Source organism: Heloderma suspectum, chromosome 2 (genome assembly GCF_057233095.1).
Source record: "Heloderma suspectum isolate Gila_16-S chromosome 2, 16-S_ref, whole genome shotgun sequence".
In the NCBI taxonomy this organism is placed as follows: Eukaryota; Metazoa; Chordata; class Lepidosauria; order Squamata; family Helodermatidae; genus Heloderma; species Heloderma suspectum.
The window spans coordinates 159346175-159366542 of record NC_139459.1 but is presented as its reverse complement, the minus strand read 5'-3'; the positions used below and the strand labels follow the sequence as shown (position 1 = coordinate 159366542).

The 20368-nt window shown below is 44.3% G+C and overlaps 1 protein-coding gene across 1 annotated transcript in view; it reads right to left on the bottom strand.

The window, feature by feature from the left end:
- CD58 (CD58 molecule) overlaps positions 1-20368 on the bottom strand; it is a 56040-nt gene that overhangs the window by 14422 nt on the left and 21250 nt on the right. The window contains exon 2 of the mRNA XM_084835403.1: positions 471-764. Coding sequence (XP_084691529.1) covers positions 471-764 — 294 coding nt within the window. The remainder of the gene's footprint in view (positions 1-470; positions 765-20368) is intronic.

Genomic DNA, 20368 nt, shown 5'->3' with positions numbered 1-20368 from the left:
GGAAGCATGTAGGACTTAGTACACAAACCAAGTTCATATAGAAATTAGTAATGATTACAGAACATCCACACTGGATGTTAGGAAACAAATGTCAATATAATGTTTTCTACCTTCAATTTGATAGCATTTTCTCCATTGTGATTTTGTACTTATAGTGATCTGAATATTTTCTGTCTGTCTCTACAGTACAATATTGCTTGTATTCTACATTTTTATTATTTGTGTAATATATTCGTTTTGTAGGGTTCTAGAAACAAAATTAATTAACTGATTGATATATGTAAATTACCCAAGGTGTTTCAATAAAAAATATTCTTCAAGGAGTTCTTTTGCAACTGGCTTCCAAAGCAACCGTTTTGTGGTGGCGCCCAGGACACTTTCTGCCCATAGGCCCACTGGTTTATCTTGGCTTGTTCTGATTTGTATCCTTAAACAATTATTTACTACTAATCTTACATATTGTAGCTTACCACTTAATATTTCCAGACAGAAATGTGTGTATTGCAATTCACCATTAACCAGGGCTTCTGCCTTGTACGTTCCAGAGTCACTCTGTGACAGGTTTTTGATAATCAAATTATTAGAAGTAAGCTCATTCTTTATACTGTCCTTCAAAAAAACAACAGCTCCTTTCCTCCATTCAGCCACTATGTCTTCTTTTTTCTTCCAGTAAATTTCATCTGGGTTGCCAGAAACTACTGGTGACAGAGCAATGTCTTCTCCTTTAATGCCAACTTTGAGATCCTTCTGATGATCACTGCAATCTATGACCAAATAAATACAAAAATGGAAAATAAGCTGCCTGTCTTATTCTAAAATGGGATTCATTATATTCATTGAAATGTGGGGGGGGGGGTAGGTGAAGATTGTCTAAAGAAACATTGGCCACACAAACATACCATAATACAACTGTTGTAGTAAAATCACATTGAAAGACTCCCAAGAACTGGGAGAAGTTGCTGCAAAAGGGGAGAACACCATTACTGAATACTTTCAAACAAACCATTTGGTTGGAGAAGTTGAATACCCCTGTACAAAGCACTGGGGAGCAATCTGTGAGTTTGGGAATATTTATTTATTTCTCATGAAACAATGATGCTGGACTATGAATATACCTAAATTCTTCACATATGTAGTAGGAGCAATAACAGTTTTCTGTATAATATTTGGGGTGACCGAGACTGTTGTTTTTTGAATGCAATGGAAAGCAGCAATTCAGACAGTGCAGCCTCCCATCTTTTGGAATTGTGGAAAATAACTAAGGGAAGGCCATGATGTCTTGGCTTCTTCATGCCTATGTAGCAGATTCCTCAAAAGTTCATAACTGTTGTCTTTGTTTCTTCCATACTGAAGGAGAAACTGCTAGGACAGTAGAAATGTTATCTTGCTTCCACAGCAACTCACCCCAGGCCTATGTATCGTCGTCCTTGCAAAAAGTTACAGGGCTCTGAGAGAAGGGGCTGGGAGTGATGGTCCAGTAAAAGGTTAGTAGATAATCACCAGATATGCACGCTAGGCTTGGCTGATGTCACTTACTTGGCCACATTATGATTATAAATGTAACTGGTGAGTGTTGATCTGCGCGGCCTCTGGGTTGACAGAGCTGCCTTCGTTATACACAAATAAACTTGAGTTGATTCTTACCTGCGTGTCCAGAACTTAATTGGAGGGCAGATGGGCACAGACCTCCAAGTCCAGTTTGGACTTTTACCACAATCTGACGAGCCAGATGGGGGGGCCCAGCTTTGCAGCGCAATCACGCCCCGCCCGGATGCCTGAACAACCCTAGGTGAGTTCACCTTGGGGTCTTCTTGAACGGGCGGGACGGGTGTGCTTCAAAACCAAGGCCGACTCCAAGTAGGGTAAGATCCTCTGGTTGGTTTCCTTTGTTTAAGGTGATGTCCATTAAGTACTGAAAGGTATATACAGGACAGCCTTTACTGGTTGAAGGAGACAATATGGGTGGGGGTCAGAGTGTCCCGACGGAGTCATCTCTAGATGTTATGCTTAAGCAATGGAATAATCTACCAGGCATGGTTGGTTTGAGTAAAAAGTGCTTGGTTCTGTTGTGCACAGAAAAATGGCCAGTTCTTAGTCACCCATGGCCACGCGAAGGATCCTTCAGCCAAAACATCTTAAGAGATCTCCGCCCTTGTTCTAGAGGACAGGGTGCCCCAAAACATGGACTATTGGTTTCTCTGGGCTAACGTGGCTGAGAAAAGGCAGGCAAAAAGTAAAGCAGTGTCCTTCACGAGCATACCATCCGCGCCGCCTCTGCTGCCTTGTCCACTGCCCCTCTACCCAGAGAAGCAAGATTTGGCACCATCCCAAGGGATATATCCAGTTATAAATAGGGATGTTGGAAAATTCCGCCACGGACCCCAGTGAGGCCAGATTCTTTAGAATCCGCCCCCCCCCCCAGAGTCCATGGCGGAATGGACTACCCTCCTGCCACCCCCTGAAATCCCCGGAATGGACCTACCTGGCGGCGGCTCTGGCAGCGGCTCCAGGTCGTCTTCCGGGCTGCTGCGGCCGCAAATGGCGTCCTGCATAGGGGATGCCATTTATGTCCCTATGCTAGGCCGTGATAGGGTACGTATATATTTACGTAGCCTATCACGGCTAAAGCGGAGATGCAAATGGCGGCCGCTATGCCATTTGTGTCCCTGCTTTTGCTGTGATAGGCTACGTAAGTATCTCCGTAGCCTATCACGGCCTAGCGTAGGGATGCAAATGGCGTCCCCTATGCAGGATGCCATTTGCGGCCGCAGCAGCTCAGTAGTGGATGTAGGCCCTGCAGCGGATTGGCCCGGCTGGCGGCTCCGCAGACTGGCTGTAGAGCGGAGCCAGCCGGGCAGGATTCCGGGGCAGAGGACCAGATCATCTCACCCCCCGCTGCGGAACCAAGCGGAGCCAGGTAAGTGGGGTTTCATACACCCCTAGTTATAAACCAAATTCAAAGTGTGTGCACACAAATGGGACAACCTGGAGAAGGGGGGAACCAGGGAGTAGTCCCTGTTCTCCAGCATTTGGCCCGAAGAATCCATACTCCCTTTAAACCAAAGTATCTGGTGCTGTGGGCAAAAAATAATGCAAAACTGCATGAAGATCCAGAAGAATTTTTGGCTCAGTTCAATACTATTGGGCATACTTACCATCCCACTCCCACTGACTTGCATCAATTGTGTGGGGCATGGTTAACAGGGGCCCAAATGGCTGAATTAAAAAGGCACCTGACAGGAAGTCTGGCAGCCGAAGGGGGTCAAATAGGGGTTTTAAATGCCTACCCTGACCCCTGTCCCCTGTTAAATCTGAATGATGCAGCCGATTGGACAGTCTTAACTCAGTACCAAGAACGGATGCGCACCATTCTACAACAGATGGGTCAGAAAACTGTAAAGTGGTCTAAGGTGTGGGCTGTGACTCAAGAAAAATCAGAATCCCCCGCTGATTTCCTGGTTTGTTTGACTCACGCTCTGCGAATGTCTGGGGGCAATGACCCTGATGAGGCAAGGCATGCTGCCCTGATAGTAGGTATGTTTGTGGAGCAAGCTGCTCCCGATATTCAAAAATATTTCAGGGAGCACCAGCCAGGGTGACAGGAAAATAGTGTGGTGAAGATGTTGGCAATAGCAAAGCATGTGTTTGATGGTAGGGAGGAGAAGGCGCAGAAAGAATGGAAGAAGGAGAAAGAGTTAGAGGCAAAGTTATTGGTGGCAGCCATTATGGGAACAAGGTTCCCGGGGTGTGGCTGAGGGAGAAGACGAGAGTTTGGTCGCGGACGTAGTCAGAGGGGACGTGGTAGAGGAGCAAGTGCTGGGACAAATGAGGGAGGACAGGGAAGTGGTTATGACCGGGATGTGTGCCATTACTGCAAGCAGCCTGGTCACTGGAAAAATGAGTGTCCCCAAAAGGGGAATCTGGAGAAGAATGCTGGAGAAGACTCTTACGAGTCCCCTGGACTGCAAGGAGGTCAAATCAGTCAATCCTAAAGGAAATCAACCCTGAGTGCTCATTGGAAGGACAGATACTGAAGCTGAAGCTCAAATATTTTGGCCACCTAATGCGAAGAGAAAACTCTCTGGAAAAGACCCTGATGCTGGGAAAGACTGAAGGCAAAAGGAGAAGGGGACGGCAGAGGATGAGATGGTTAGATAGCATCACCGATGCAATGAATATGGACTTGAGCACGCTCCAGGAGAGAGCGCAGGACAGGAAGGCCTGGCGTGCTATGGTCCATGGGGTCATGAAGAGTCGGACACGACTGGACGACTGAACAACAACAAAAGGGGAATCAAAGGCAAGAAGGTCAGTGGACTGGGCAGTGGCAGGGGCAAGGGCCCACACTTACCAGGGAGGAGAAAGTGTTGGTATGTCAGAATGACGGGTAGAAGGAGGTCTAGAGTTGGTTGGTAGCGAGAGTCAAAACCCAAACAGCTGGAAATTGAAATTGGCAAAACCTTTTCTGACCCTTAACATAAATGGGAAACCTTGTTTTCTTGACACTGGCGCTGCAAAAAGCATGCTGAATAAAATCACCTTACCCCTTTCTGGTTCCGGAGAAAGTGTTATGGGAATTGATGGGAAAATATCCACTGTTCCCTTGAGTCAACCAGTTACAGTCAAAATTGGTCCTTTTGCAGCATATCATTCCTTCCTGATGATGCCAAAAAGCCCAGAAAACCTCTTGGGAAGAGACCTGCTAGCAAAGTTAAATGCTTCTATCAGTTGCAGCCAAGATGGGCTCTATGTCATCCTGCCTTCCTCCAATGTCATGGCTTTTTTGGAGGAGGCCAGTCCCCTGACACCCCTTCATGGATCACTGCCTTGTTGTGGCAAAGGGGCTTGCGTAACTCAGTGAAGCCATAAGCTATGCCGTGCAGGGCCACCCAAGATGGTCATGGCTGAGAGTTCTGACAAAATGTGGTCCAGTGGAGAAGGAAATGGCAACCCACTCCAGTATTCTTGCCAAGAAAACTCCATGGAACATATCACAAGGTTAAAAGATATGACGCCGGAAGATGAGCCCCTCAGGTTGGAAGGTGTCCAATATACTACTGGGGAAGAGCAGAGGGAATTTCCAAGTAGTGCCAGAGAGAGTGAAGCGGCTGGGCCAAAGCTGAAAGGACACTCAGCTGTGGATGTGTCTGGTGGTGAAAAGAAAGTCCGATGCTGTAAAGAACAATATTGTTTAGGAACCTGGAATGTCAGATCAATGAATCAAGGTAAGTTGGAGGTGGTCAAACATGAGATGGCAAGATTGAACATCGACATCTTGGGAATCAGCAAACTAAAATGGACAGGCATGAGTGAATTTAATTCAGGTGACCATTATATCTACTACTGTGGGCAAGAATCCCTTAGAAGAAATGGAGTAGCAGCACTCATAGTCAACATAAGGGTGGGAAAAGCACTACTGGGGTACAATCTCAAAAACGATAGAATGATCTCAGGATGAATCCAAGGCAAACCATTCAACGTCACAGTAATTCAAGTCTATGCCCCAACCACTGAGGCCAAAGAAGCTGAGGTTGATCGGTTCTATGAAGACCTACAACACCTTCTAGAACTAACACCAAAAAAAGAGGTCCTTTTCATCATAGGGGATTGGAATGCTAAAGTAGGAAGTCAAGAAATCACCGGGATAACAGGCAAGCATGGCCTTGGTGTACAGAATGAAGCAGGACAAAGGCTAATAGAGTTTTGCCAAGAGAACACGCTGATCATAGCAAACACTCTTTTCCAACAGCACAAGAGGCGACTCTACACATGGACATCACCAGATGGTCAATATCGAAATCAGATTATGTACTTTGCAGCCAAAGATGGAGAAGCTCTATACAGTCAGTAAAAACAAGACCTGGAGCTGACTGTGGCTCAGATCATGAGCTTCTTATTGCAAAATTTTGGCTTAAATTGAAGAACGTAGGGAAAATCCAGAGGAGGGCAACAAAGATGATCAGAGGACTGGAAACAAAGCCCTATGAAGAGAGACTGAAAGAACTGGGCATGTTTAGCCTTGAGAAGAGAAAACTGAGGGGAGATATGATAGCGCTCTTCAAGTACTTGAAAGGTTGTCACAGAGAGGAAGGCCAGGATCTCTTCTTGATCATCCCAGATCAATGGGCTCAAGTTACAGGAAGCCAGATTCCAGCTGAACATCAGGAAAAACTTCCTGAGTGTTAGAGCAATACGACAATGGAACCAATTACCTAGGGAGGTGGTGGGCTCTCCCACATTGGAGGCATTCAAGATGAGGCTGGACAGCCATCTGTCAGGGATGCTCTGACTTGGATTCCTGCATTGAGCAGGGGGTTGGACTTGATGGCCTTGTAGGACCCTTCCAACCCTACTTCCATTCCATTCCATTCTATTCTATTCTAACCACTAAACCATTCAGGTATGACCTAAATCATATCCCTTATGAATATACAGTGGAGGTGAGGAATAGATTTAAGGGATACAGCATAGTAAGAAGCAGAGACCTGATAGACAGAGTGCCTGAGGAACTATGGATGGAGGTCCGTAACATTGTTCAGGAGGCAGCAACTGAATCCATCCCAAAGAAAAAGAAATGCAAGAAAGCAAAGTGGCTGTCTGATGAGGCTTTACAAGTAGCTGAGGAAAGAAGGGAAGCGAAAAGCAAGGGAGAAAGGGGAAGATATATCCAACTGAATGCAGATTTCCAGAGAATAGCAAGGAGAGACAAGAAGGCCTTCTTAAATGAACAATGCAAAGAAATCGAGGAAAACAACAGAATGAGAAAAACTAGAGATCTTTTCAAGAAAATCGGAGATATCAAGGGAACGTTTTGTGAAAGACGGGCATGATAAAGGACAAAGAAGGCAGGGACCTAACAGAAGCAGATGAGATTAAGAAGAGGTGGAAAGAATACACAGAAGAACTGTACAGGAAAGATCTTAATGTCCCTGACAGCCAAGATAGTGCGGTCATTGAACTTGAGCCGGACATCCTAGAGAGTGAAGTCAAGTGGGCCTTAGGAAGCATTATTAACAGCAAAGCTAGCAGAGATGACAGTATTCCAGCTGAGCTATTTAAAATCCTAAAAGATGAAGCTGTTAAAGTGCTGCACTCAATACGCCAACCAATTTGGAACACTCAACAGTGGCCACAAGACAAGTGGCCATAAGGTCAGTTTACTCTCCAATTCCAAAGAAGGGCAATGCCAAAGAGTGTTCAAACTACCGTACAATTGTGCTCATTTCACATGCCAGCAAGGTTACACTCAAAATCCTACAAGCTAGGCTTCAGCAGTATGTGAACTGAGAACTACCAGAAGTACAAGCTGGGTTTCAAAGAGGCAGAGGAACTAGAGATCAAATAGCCAACATTCGTTGGATCATGGAGAAAGCAAGAGAATTCCAGAAAAACGTCTATTTCTGCTTCATTGACTACGCTAAAGCCTTTGATTGTGTGGATCACAACAAACTGTGGCAAATTCTTAAAGAGATGGGAGTACCAGACCACCTTACCTGTCTCCTGAGAAACCGGACATGGAACAACCAATTGGTTCAAAATTGGGAAAGGAGTATGACAAGACTGTATATTGTCGCCCTGCTTATTTAACTTATATGCAGAGTACATCATAAGAAATGTTGGGTTGGATGAATCACAGGTCGGAATTAAGACTGCTGGGAGAATTATCAACAACCTCAGATACGCAGACGATACTACCCTAATGGCAGAAAGCAAAGAGGATCTCAAGAGCCTCTTGTTGAGGGTGAATGTGGGAGTGCAAAAGCTGGTTTGAAACTCAACATTAAAAAAACTAAGATCATGGCATCTGGCCCCATCACTTCCTGGCATATAGAAGAGGAAGAAATGGAAGCTGTGACAGATTTTATTTTCTTGGGCTCCAAGATCACTGCAGACGGTGACTGTAGCCATGAAATTAAAAGACGCTTGCTCCTTGGGAGGAAAGCTATGGCCAACCTAGACAGCATAGTAAGAAGCAGAGACATCACCTTGCCGACAAAGGTTCGTATAATCAAAGCTATGGTTTTCCCAGTAGTAACGTATAGCTGTGAGAGCTGGACTATAAGGAAGGCTGAAGAATTGATGCTTTCGAACTGTGGTGCTGGAGAAGACTCTTACGGGTCCCCTGGACTGCAAGGAGGTCAAATCAGCCAATCCTAAAGGAACTCAACCCTGACTGCTCATTGGAAGAACAGATACTGAAGCTGAAGCTCAAATATTTTGGCCACCTAATGCGAAGAGAAAACTCCCTGGAAAAGACCCTGATGCTGGGAAAGATTGAAGGCAAAAGGAGAAGGGGACGGCAGAGGATGAGATGGCTAGATAGCATCACCAATGCAATGAATATGAACTTGAGCACACTCTGGGAGAGAGTGAAGAACAGGAAGGCCTGACGTGCTATGGTCCATGGGGTCACGAAGAGTCGGACATGACTTAACAACTGAACAACAAGTCCCCCAACAGACACAGATCTGTCAGAGGAGCTCAGAGAGCTGCCATCTGAGTACTGGGCAGAAGATTCGGGTGAAGTTGGTCTGCTAAAATCTGCAGCTCCTGTAAAAATTACCATCCGTACTGACATGGCCCCCCCACAGTTGAAGCAATATCCCATGTCACTGGAAGCCAGAGAATGCATTGGGAAACTAATTGAAAAAACTCTTAAAACAAGGTGTCCTAGTGCAATGTTCTTCGCCATGTAACACTTCAATTCTGGCTGTCAAAAAGAGGGTGGAGCCAGGACAGCCCCCCAGTTACCACATGGTGCAAGACCTCAGGCTAATCAATAAATTTGTGATCCCAAGACATAATGTTGTCCCGAATCCCGCCACCATAATGTGCAGCATCCCTGCAAGTGCACGTGTGTATACAGTGTTAGACGCGAGTTCAGCTTTTTTTAGCATCCCAGTTCACAAAGACTTGCAATATCTCTTTGCATTTATGTGGGAGTCCGGGGGCCCAATCCCAAAGCGGGTTCAGTATAAATTTACCCGATTAAGTCAAGGTTATGTTGAAAGTGCCAGTCTTTTCACACAAATTGTCCACCAAGACATCAAGGGAATTCAATTGCCAAAGAATTCAACTTTAGTGGTTTATATTGATGATATTTTACTCTGTGCATGCTCAGAGGAAGATTGCAAAATTGATTTGGTCGTATTGGTTAATGTCCTAGGCAAAAGGGGACATAAAATTGCAAAGAGGAAGTTGCAGTGGTATAAGTCTGAGGTTGAATATCTGGGACACATTCTGTCTTGTGGAACTAGGAAATTATCTTGTAAATGTGTGCATGCCATTACAAAAATGAATGCCCCTTCTACTAAAACCCAAGTCAGAGCTCCGTTGGGCATGTTGGGGTATTGCAGAGCTTGGATCCCTAGCTTCTCTGAAATTGTGAAGCCATGGTTAGAAAAAACAAGGGCTGCAGCCCCAGAAGAGTGTGAATGGACAAAGCTTGACTCCCAGGCTTGGGAACACGTAAAGACTCTCCTCTTATCTGCTCCAGCTTTTGGTCTACCAGATTATACTAAACCTTTTATTCTATTTGTACATGAAAAACGTGATGTAGCTTCTGGGGTTCTCTGTCAAAATTTTGGACCTCATAGGAGGCCAGTAGGTTATTACTCTGGGCAATTGGACAGCACTGCGAAAGGCTATGCCTCTTGTTTGCGCAGTGTTGCAGCCACAGCACTCATGGTTGAAAAAGTCCAAGACGTTGTACTTGGTCACCCTTTGCAACTCTGGGTACCCCATGCAATGTCTGCCTTGTTAACCCAGTGGAATACCCAGCATTTTTCCAACACCCATTATACCAAATACGAGACTTTGTTGCTCCAAGCTCCAGAATTAACTATTTCACAGTGTAACGTGTTAAACCCTGCAACTCTTATGCCTGAGCAAGTTCCAGATCTCCCACATGACTGTAAAGCAGTTATTCGTGAAGAGCAAATGCCTAGAGATGATCTGAAAGACACACCTTTGAAAGGTTCTGAATTCATTTGGTTTGTTGATGGGTCTTCCAGGCTGGTGGATGGAATCCGTAAGACAGGCTATGCAGTAGTGTCAAACACAGAAGTAATTGACTCTGGACCCCTGCCAGGAAATAAAAGTCCACAAGCTGTGGAACTGACTGCTTTAGCCAGAGCTTGTGAAAAAGCAGGAGAGAGATCTCTGACTGTCTACACTGATTCTAAATAAGCCTTTGGAGTTTGACATGCTACAGGTGCCCTATGGAAAGAGCGAGGATTCATCACAGCAGTGGGAAAACCAATTTCTAATGGTCCTGAAATCGACAGGCTGCTGAACGCAATCCATTTGCTTCACGAATTAGCAGTAGTACATTGCAAAGCTCATGGGACTGGTAATGACCCTGTCACCCAAGGGAATGCCAGGGCAAAATCAGCCGCCCTTTATCTACTGCCTCCTGAACACCACCTCTGCACTGTGATACCAGCCCCACCCTTATTCACATGGTGGGAACTTGCCAGTGCAGAGGAGAAGTAAGCGTGGCAAGCAGCTAGAGCTACACAAGATAGCACTGGAGCCTGAGCTGTCCCAGATGGCAGGCTTGTTTTTACCAAACACAGGTCTAAGGCCAGTATTATAACAGCACCACAGCCAAGGGCATGTGGCTAGTACTGGGTTGGCAAAGGGAATTTGCAGAGAACAGTTTGCCCCAGGTATACATCAAGCGGGTGGTTTCTGCCTGCCCTCAGTGTGTGAAGGAGAATGTGAAAGCCATACCGCCTCGGCCCCAAGGCAGAAGACCGTGGGTGCAACTGCCATTTGAATCCATTCAGACTGATTTCACTCATTTGCCCAAAACACAAGGATTCCAGTGGCTGTTAGTCATTGTAGATGAATTATCGGGATGGGTGGAGGCTTTCCCCTGCAGGAAAGCCACAGCCCAAGAGGTGGAGAAACATTTAATGAAGGACTTTGTCCCGAGATTCGGCGCGCCTTGGGGTGTGTTCTCAGATTTAGGATCACATTTCACTGCTGCACTAACACAGGCCCTGTCAAAATGCTTAGGGGTCACCTGGCATCTCCATACCCCCTACCACCCCCAACGCGCTGGGCAAGTAGAAAGAATGAACGCCACTCTTAAAGGGAGGCTCACTAAGATCTGTAAAACTTCCCACCTCACCTGGCCTATTGCACTTCCTCTAGCCTTACTATCAGTAAGGACCACCCCACGTCAGCCCATGAGTCTGTCTCCTTATGAGATTCTATTTGGAAGGCCTCCACCAATTGGCAGAGAATGGGCTGTTCCTCATGTTACACTGCTAGGAGGGGATGAAGACTTAACTGCTTATATTATTCAGCTCCAGGGGCCGTTCCAGCATATCCGCAGACACGCGAGCAATGCGCAACCACTGCCCCTTGATGTGCCAGCTCATCCATTCCTACCCGGAGACGAGGTCTACATTCGTGCATGGACAGCTGAAGGCCTCCAAGAATGCTGGACCGGTCCCCATCTTGTGTTGCTCACACAGCAGTAAAGGAGAAAGGAAAGTCCGCTTGGATTCACTACACCCATTGCTCAAAGAGTCTGTCAAAAGGCTCTTCTGATCCTGCACTTGCAGGAGGGAGTGAAGGAGAGGACCATGCGCAACAGGGGAACAGCACCACTAGCCTTTCTCCGGACCCTGTGGATGAAGCAAGGCCAGAAGTGGAAGCAGAGGAGGAACAGGCTCCTTACGCAAGTACTGACCTGTCTGACTTCTCATAACTCGCACATGTAGTGAACCTTTGGGAAGCTGCACATGCCCCATCGTCTGATCAGAGCTTGGTCAGCTCTGCCAGACTGTCTGAGGGTCCACCCACAACCTCAGTGGGTGATTCAACATTATAACCAGCATGATCAACCTTTGAAATTTAAAATCAAAAGAAAGTAATAAAAAAATAGAAATGATCCTATGTAGTGATACTGGGTAGTAGTTGAATTTGGGTTGCTTTATAGCGTGCATGTTAGAGAAGAGCCTGTATTGGCAGAATGTTTGGACGTGTTGTTTTAATCTACCTTCTTGTATAGGTAGTCCTCGTGAGTCAGAATTACAGACTGATCCTTCCCCAAGTAGCGTTCTGAGTATAACTCAGAGCATTTAAGAAAACTTTGCAGTTTCAGACTCTTGGATCTGTTTGGCAGCCTCTACGGCTACCTCAGCTCCAATGCCCCAGGAGGCCAAACCTTTGAGCGCAGCTAACTTGGCAAGCCCCCTGGTTCCTTTAAAGTCAGATAACAGCACCTGGAAGGATTTGGGGTTTCCAAATGCTCACACATGGTGGTCTGTCATTCCTACATTGGGAACTTTCTGTTTTAATAGCACCCGTGAAGATGGACCGTTTTTGGGTAGATCCAGCTGTCTTTGGACCCAAACCTGAGTTAATGAGTATTCCTACCTAAATTGTACTGAATATAGCAACACATGGAATAAGATGCATATACTCACATACCCTGATACCAACAGCAGTGCATTATCCTCACCCAGGTGGGTGCCATGTAAAACACCCCCAGGAAAAATTCACTGACACAAAGTCCAGCCCTACTGCGGTGTATCCCGCACCACATATGGAACTAGGGAATGTAGACAGTTTAATCTAGTTACCGGGGTGCATACCACTATCTACAAAAGTCAGGGTTGGATGGTACCTTCGTGGCAGGATTTCTTGACATCTATGTGCCATGGAGCAAGAGGATTGAGTCAAAAAATACATTTCCTGTGAGGATACTGATTCTGTAACACTGACTAAAAGATGTTCCTGTGGGTCAAAACCTTTAAAATGCATATTTCCACCACTGGAGGGATATTATGCTGATGGTGGCCCAGTACCTCTTGCTCATGAAGCATCATGGCTAGGTTCCTTTGTGAATGGAAAGGATGCTAAGGCTGGCCATTATTTCATATGTGGGGACCGAGCTTATCCAGCTCTCCCCCCTAAGTGGTCTAGGATCTGTTATGTTGGAATCATATATCCACCATTTCGACTTTTACCTGGGAACAGCCATGTCTATCATCCCACTTACACAGAGTTGGAAAGAAGAGAGATGCCAGAAAAGGCATGCTCGATGCAACTCAGAAGTGGGGGAATGACCTATGGCCGGCTAAAAGAATTATTATTATGGTCCTGCTACCTGGGAACCTAATATAGTAGCACAAGATTTGACATATCTCACCAGTAGACCTATCAGGCTACAGGCAGTAGCTGAAGTATTTGCCAGTCATACTGCAGATGCCTTGGGCCTGGTTGCTACTCAGATGACTCAAATGCGGGAAGCCATCATCCAGAACAGAATGGGTTTAGACTATCTGCCGGCAACTGAAGGCAGCCTGTGTGGAAAATTTAATTGTAAATTGTAAAACAATTGGCAGAAGATATTAGGGAAGTAGCACATGTACCTGTACAAGCCTAGAATGGATGGAATCCTATAGATTGGCTAACAGGATGGCTCCCAAACCTCGCTTGGTTGAGGCAAGGTTTTCTCGTTGTGTTGGGTATTCTGTTTGTAGTATTGTTTTTACCCTGTATCTTTGCATGCTTTACATCTTTTATAAAAAGACAAGTTAGCCAGCAATTTCTTGCTGTGTATCAAGACTTGTCACAGGAGGAGGTAGCAAATCGGAAAGAACTGCTGAAGCAGTGGGCTGACGGCATTCTCTAGATGATCCAATATGAAGAATTCAGCTCCTATTGGATCAAATGAGGGAATGTGGAAAATAACCTGGGCCTGGGAGTGATGGTCCAGTAAAAGTTTAGTAGATAATGATCAGACATGCATGCTAGGCTTGGCTGATGTCACTTATTTAGCCACATTATGATTACAAATGTAACTGGTGAGTGTTGATCTGCGCGGCCTCTGGGTTGACAGAGCTGCCTTTGTTGTACACGAATAAACTCGAGTTGAATCTTACCCGCGTGTCCAGAGCTTAATTGGAGGGCAGCTGGGCATGGACCTCCAAGTCCAGTTTGGACTTTTACCACAGAATCAAACAAATATCCAAACAGGGGAGGTAAATTACTTTGGAAATATGAATCGCCGCTGAAGAGGACTGTATCACAAGACTTCCAAAGTACAAATCAATGTCACAGCTTTGTCTCTAGGCTTTCATCTGAAACCTCACCCCAAACCAATCATTGCAAGAAAGCAAACCGTAGGCATTCCAATAGTACTTTATTTTGATTCTGAGCAAATGGCTAAACAGCACAATCTAGCAAAGCATGAATCTCACATGTGCTTGTCTTATACCATCAATGAAGAACTGAGTAGCTTGCAAGAGACACAAGTTAATTTTGACCTCCCCTTACATGGACCTGAACATGTACCGGGACACTTTGTGCTAAGGGGCCATGGGACACTGTGATTATGTTAATTTTGGAGAAAAAAGAGTCTGGCCTACAAATGAAATCATAGCAGACCATTGCCTTACATGACTTACAGTCCTTGAATGATGTGTTAATAATTGAATCCATACATGCTCACCTTTTGAAAACTGTGCTATTGTTAAATTCAGGGAAAATTCATTGGGAACTCATAGCTGTTAAGGAGTTGCAACAACAATTGGGAATATCAGAGGATTACGTGAGACTCATCCAGCATTCCTCACAAGCTACTATTTTTCACATACATAAATATAAAGATGGAGCTTCTGTAAAGGCATTACCAAATATCGCTACAAGGTGGCAAATGCATTTCTTATTGATCATGCACATCCCAGAACATGTGTTTTACACTAATTGGGAAAATTTTAATGTGGGTACACTTCTTCATACAGGCCAATATTGGGCATTATCCAAACTTGGCACTCCCTTTAATATAGTGACTTTGATATGTGGTCAGCAAAGGTTTTTAGAAACTTTGAAGTGTAAAGATTATGGTTATGTATTTTGTAAAGAAATTAATGAAACGCATCCATGTGGGATGACTATAACAGAGAGTAACTGCCCAGTTGCTGTAGAGCCAATAACAACTCCATTTGTGCTTACTGAACCCCAGTTGAATGGATCCTACCTCATTTTGGCTAGTGACGGTAGGTGTGGAATTCCAGCCCAGCAGGCATCGGTAGTAACCGTAAATCAAACAATAAACTGTTTTGACACTGAATTGCGACCTCCCTTAAAGTCAAAGGCCCTGGTAACACAAGCAGTCTTAAATGTGCCCAGAATTCCACTTCGTTTCCCACTGCTGGTTGGAATTTTGGCTCACCTCAAGTACACTAATATTATTTTATTTTCCACACAAGACAGTACTGAACAGATATTAATTAGTGTTCAGGGACAACTTTTACATATGGATTTACATCCTGGGGACTATTCAGATTGGGTACATCTATTAGTTCAAGTGCTAAAATACATGTGGCCAGCTGCCTCAAATTTAGTACAAAATATTGCAACAGCCGCCACTCAGTTGAGTAAGTCTATCTTTGGTTCATTTTTTGACTTCCTCCTTTATGCTAAACCAATTATCTTAGTCCTAGCCTTTTTGATATTAATAGCCTTATTAGTTAAGCTATTTAGGAGATAGATAAAATAATTAACCCTAGAATTAGTTTGAGTGTTAGGAAAATATTCATATCTATTCCTGTTAGAACTTTTGTAGAATTGTTTTTCTAGACTATGGAATTGCCATCTGACATGTACCTTGATGCCCAGCCACTCATAGCATGGGTTCCAGACAATCAGTTCAAAACCCTTCCCGCATACAATCAAGTGTTTCCTGCTCATAACCCAGAGACTTTGAATGCCTCTCACCTGCAGCCTGTTCCTTTTAATGGCTAGAGAACCCTTGGTACCTCGAAGTTTCACGAGGAACTACAGCACTTGTGTCTTGGCTGCACATGAGAGCAATGAACTTGGGACACAACATCAAATGGAGAAAGACTACAGTGGCAGAAGGACTTGTGTATCAATGGTCACATTAGGACTCTGAAATGGGAGCTTGTCTCAGTGTAGACACCCCAAACAGAGGAATGGAATGTAAAATTTGTTATAGTTACAGACATAGTAATTGCTTTCTCATGTTTGGAAAAGGATCATTTCGTTCAGGAAGAAACAGTAGGATGGTTATTGACAAATTACCACCTACTTATTTTCTTGTAGCTTTTTGTGTTCATGGATTTTCCTGTTGTATTTTTTCTGACTGGGAATCTTCAAATGGATTTTACCAGCCTTTTCACCAACAGCATCTTGACTTGCCACTTCCTTACCCAGATGCAGAATGAGGAGGGTAGTTTGGAACACAGACCAGATTCTTGTGAGCACCCAAATAACAGAATCCCCTTAGAGGAAGGAGGGGGTGTGGCAGATCAAGCAAATCTTTCATATTTGCATGATCTTACCTCTGCTGCTCGACTGGGAAATTCTATAATTAAATGCCTCCAAGAAAATTCTGGGATTAAAAATGGGATCCCAATGCCTAATATCACCCAGTATGGGCTTCTGATCCAAGAGTAATTAAAACATCTTAGCTCTGAGGTTTGCCAGATGTACCAGGCAATTACAGATCCTTTTACTGTTTAGAAAGGAATCCAGATAAGGAGGTGTCAATGTTAAATTTAGGTTTACAATTTTCAATTAGTAGAGTCATTAGGTCAGATGGGCCATCAGAGAAGTGATCAAGAGGCCTCACTGGAGACCATAAATATGTGAGAAAAACAAGCTCATAAGACAGGATGATATCGAGTGAATGAATTTGTGTCAAAAGCATACCTGTAATATGTCAAAGAAAGTTAAGATGTTTGGATAAGTATGTTGGTATGCACATTAATGCAAATATAAGCTGTAGTAAAAATAGTTTAGACATATTTGATAGCACCCAAAACGTATATAAAGGAGACTCAGAACACACAACAGTGGAAGCTATCCTTTAGGATCAGCTTCCCCCAACGTGTTGCCTGTAGAATCAACCTGGTAAGTTGGATATTGATTATCACTGAGAACTAGCAAATGCACTTAACTCTACTTAGAAGCCTTGTTTAAGAATGTTAGACGTTGTCATGTGTTTGAATTTATGCATGCATAAGCTCTTGTATTTAGTATGTTATGCTAACACTTTGGAGTAAAAGACAAAATCTTGTCTGAGAGAGTTTCTTAAGTGTTTCTTAAGAACTAGAATTCTGTATTACCTATATCTGAGTGAAATATTGAACTGGCTCTACATGGTATCTGGTTGTAAGGGGAATCTGACTGTATACACAGTAGGCAGGTGATCAGTGGTTACCAACATACTGACAGTATAGTTTGAGAGAACCTCTGAACCAGGGCATAATGCCACAATAGCACAATAAAATGTAATATAAAACTTTAAAAAGTTTAAAACTACAGTATAAAGCCAAAGTAAAAACCAGCAACACTATAAAATTTTAAAATTACAATAAGGAAGTAATCCTATGTCCCCTAGATAGTGTCTGGGGGACATAGGATTATTTGGATCCCTGGCTCTGTTACTGGCTGCTTCTCCATGCTCGATAAATGGAGCGTGGAGATGGGGGAAAGGAGGTGTTCCTGGGGGTAGGGAGGGGAAGAGGCCAGGGTGGCTGGCTTAAGCCTTTTCCTATTGCCACCCCAGCCTCCTTCCTTCCCCCTCCGCGAAGCCTCTGCTAGACAGGCAAAATTGTCTGTCTAGCTAAAATGCAGCACCAGGGGCACGAGCACCTCCCTCTCTGCAAAGGATACTTATAAGCCTCCGAGTTCAGGGACTTACAAGTACCCAGGATAGGATTGCGCCCTAAAAGATTTAAAAACAACAAAAACTGAAAGACTAAAATGCCTGGGAAAATAAGGTCTTCACCTGGCATTGAAAAGACCACAGCATAGGCGCTAGGTGAACCTCTCCAGGGAGAGCATTCCACACCCTAGGAGCCACAACAGAAAAGGCCCTCTCCTTAGTAGCCACCTGTCTCACTTCATTTGGTGGGGAAACCTGGAGAAGGACTGCTGAAGATGATCTTAAGGTTCAGGCAGCTGTATTTGGGAGGAGATGATCCTTCCAGTAACCTGGCCCCAATCCATTTTGGGCTTTGAAACTTAATACTAGCACTTTGAACTGGGCATGGAAATGTATTGGCAGCCAGCGCAGATCACAAATCACTGGCACAATATGTTCATATTGACCAGTCCCCATTAACAATTTTGCTGCCCTATTTTGGACCAGCTGAAGCTTCTGGACACTTTTCAAAGGCAGCCCCATGTATAACACATGACAGTAATCCAGACAAGAGGTTACCAGAACATGGATAATTGTAGCTAGACTATCTCTGTCCAGATAAGGACACAGTTGGTATATCAGCCTAAGCTCTGTGCTTTGTGCCACTGAGGCCACACCTATGCCTCTTGTGACAATGCTGGATCCAAGAGCACCCCCAAACTACAAACCTGATCCTTTAGGAGGAGAGCAACCCCCTCCAGAACAGGTTGAACATTACTTACCCAGGCAGAAAATCCACTCACTAACACTACCTCCATCTTGTCTGGATTGAATCTCAGTTTATCCAGTTCATTACCATGCCCAGGCACTGATGCAGAACACCCACTGCCTACCTGGATTTGATGAAAAGGAGAGATAGAGCTAGGTGTCATCCATATACACTGAGAGCCAGTGTAGTGTAGTGGTGAGAGTGACGGACTGGGAGCCGGGAGATCCGGGTTCTAGTCCCCACTTGGCCATGGAAGCTCACTGGATGACTTTGGGCCAGTCACAGACTCTCAGCCCAACCTACCTCACAGGGCTGTTGTTGTGAGGATACAACGGTGAGGAGGATGATAATGTAAGCCGCCTTGAGTTCCTTGCGAGAGGGAGAAAGGCGGGGTATAAATGCAATAAATAAATAAATAAATAAATAAATAAATATATTGGTGGCACCTTAGACCACATCTTTTTATAACTTTTTCCAGTGGTTTCATGTAGATGTTAAACCGTGTGGGAGATAGAATAGAGCCCTGTGGAACCTCATAGCATAGCTGCCAAGTCACAGAACAATAATCCCACAGCACTACTTTCTGGAATCAGCCATCCATTGCAGCACCGTACCTTGAACTCCCAATCCAGACAGCCTATCCAGGATACCATGGTCAATGGTATCGAAAGCTGCTGACAGGTCGAAGATAATCAATAGGGTCGTATTCTCCCTTGTCCCTCTCTTGGCAAAAGTCATCCCACAGGGTGACCAAAGCAGTTTCCATTCCAAAACTAGGTCTGAGGCCAGACTGAAATGGATCCATATAGTCAGTTTCATTCAAATGTCTGGAGTTGACTGGCAACCACCAATTCAAGTACGTTGCCCAGGGAGGGGATATTGGCAACTGGCCTATAGTTGTTAACATCTTCCATGTCCAGGTTAGGCTTCTTTAGGAGTGGCGTAACTGCCACCTCTTTTAAAGAGGCCGATACCGCCCCCTCTCTCAAGGAGGAATTCACAATGTTCTGGACCAAGCCAGACATCCCCTCCCTATTAGATGTCATAAGCCATGAAGGGCAAGGGCAAGTACACAGGTGGTTGACCAGACTTGGCCAAGCATCTTTTCTTCATCCTTGGGTCTCAACAACTGAAATTCATTCAATAAAACTCAACCAGTTTGTGCTCTTGGCACCTCTACTAATGAAACTACATTAAATGTGGTGTCCAAGTTGTGACAAATTCAAGTGACTTTGTCTTCATAGTGTCATGCAAACTCATCACACTGTGCTACTTAAGGTTCCACCATCTCTCACTGGCCGAGATTGCAGTAGGCCATGAACCACTCAAAAAAGCTCCACTGGATGACACTGAGAAGATGTCATGTCAGTGGAAAAGAACTCCCTCTTTGCCACCATCACTGCCACAAAGTAGGCCTGATAACAATCTCTAATCTGTGTTCGGTTGGACTCCATCTAGTACAGTGGATAAAACGACTAAATCATGGAAATCATGCATTTTTGGAAAAAGTAATGAAACTTTCCACAAATGATCTATATCCATGTAGGTTTAATTTTGGAGGTAGGGCCCAAAAATGGTTGCTATTTTTAAAATGGCGGCTATACAAGAAATGTGTAAAAATATGCTCATATTTTTATGCATGTACTTTATATTCATGAATCAAAGCATCTGACTCATGAGGAATATCTAACTACCAACGAAAATTTGCATTTATTTATTTATTTATTTATTTCTATACTGCCCAATAGCCGAAGCTCTCTGGGCGGTTCACAAAAATTAAAACCATTTACATTTTATTTATTTATTTTAAATAACATCTGCTTTTATGTTTTTAGGTTACATTACATGAATAATAGCCACGGAGAAGAAATTTATACTCGTAAATCCCTGTGTTCCTGCAGCAAAGAAAATGAGGGCACTCAGTTAGGACTTTTGTATCCTTTGTCAATGAAACACAACTGAAC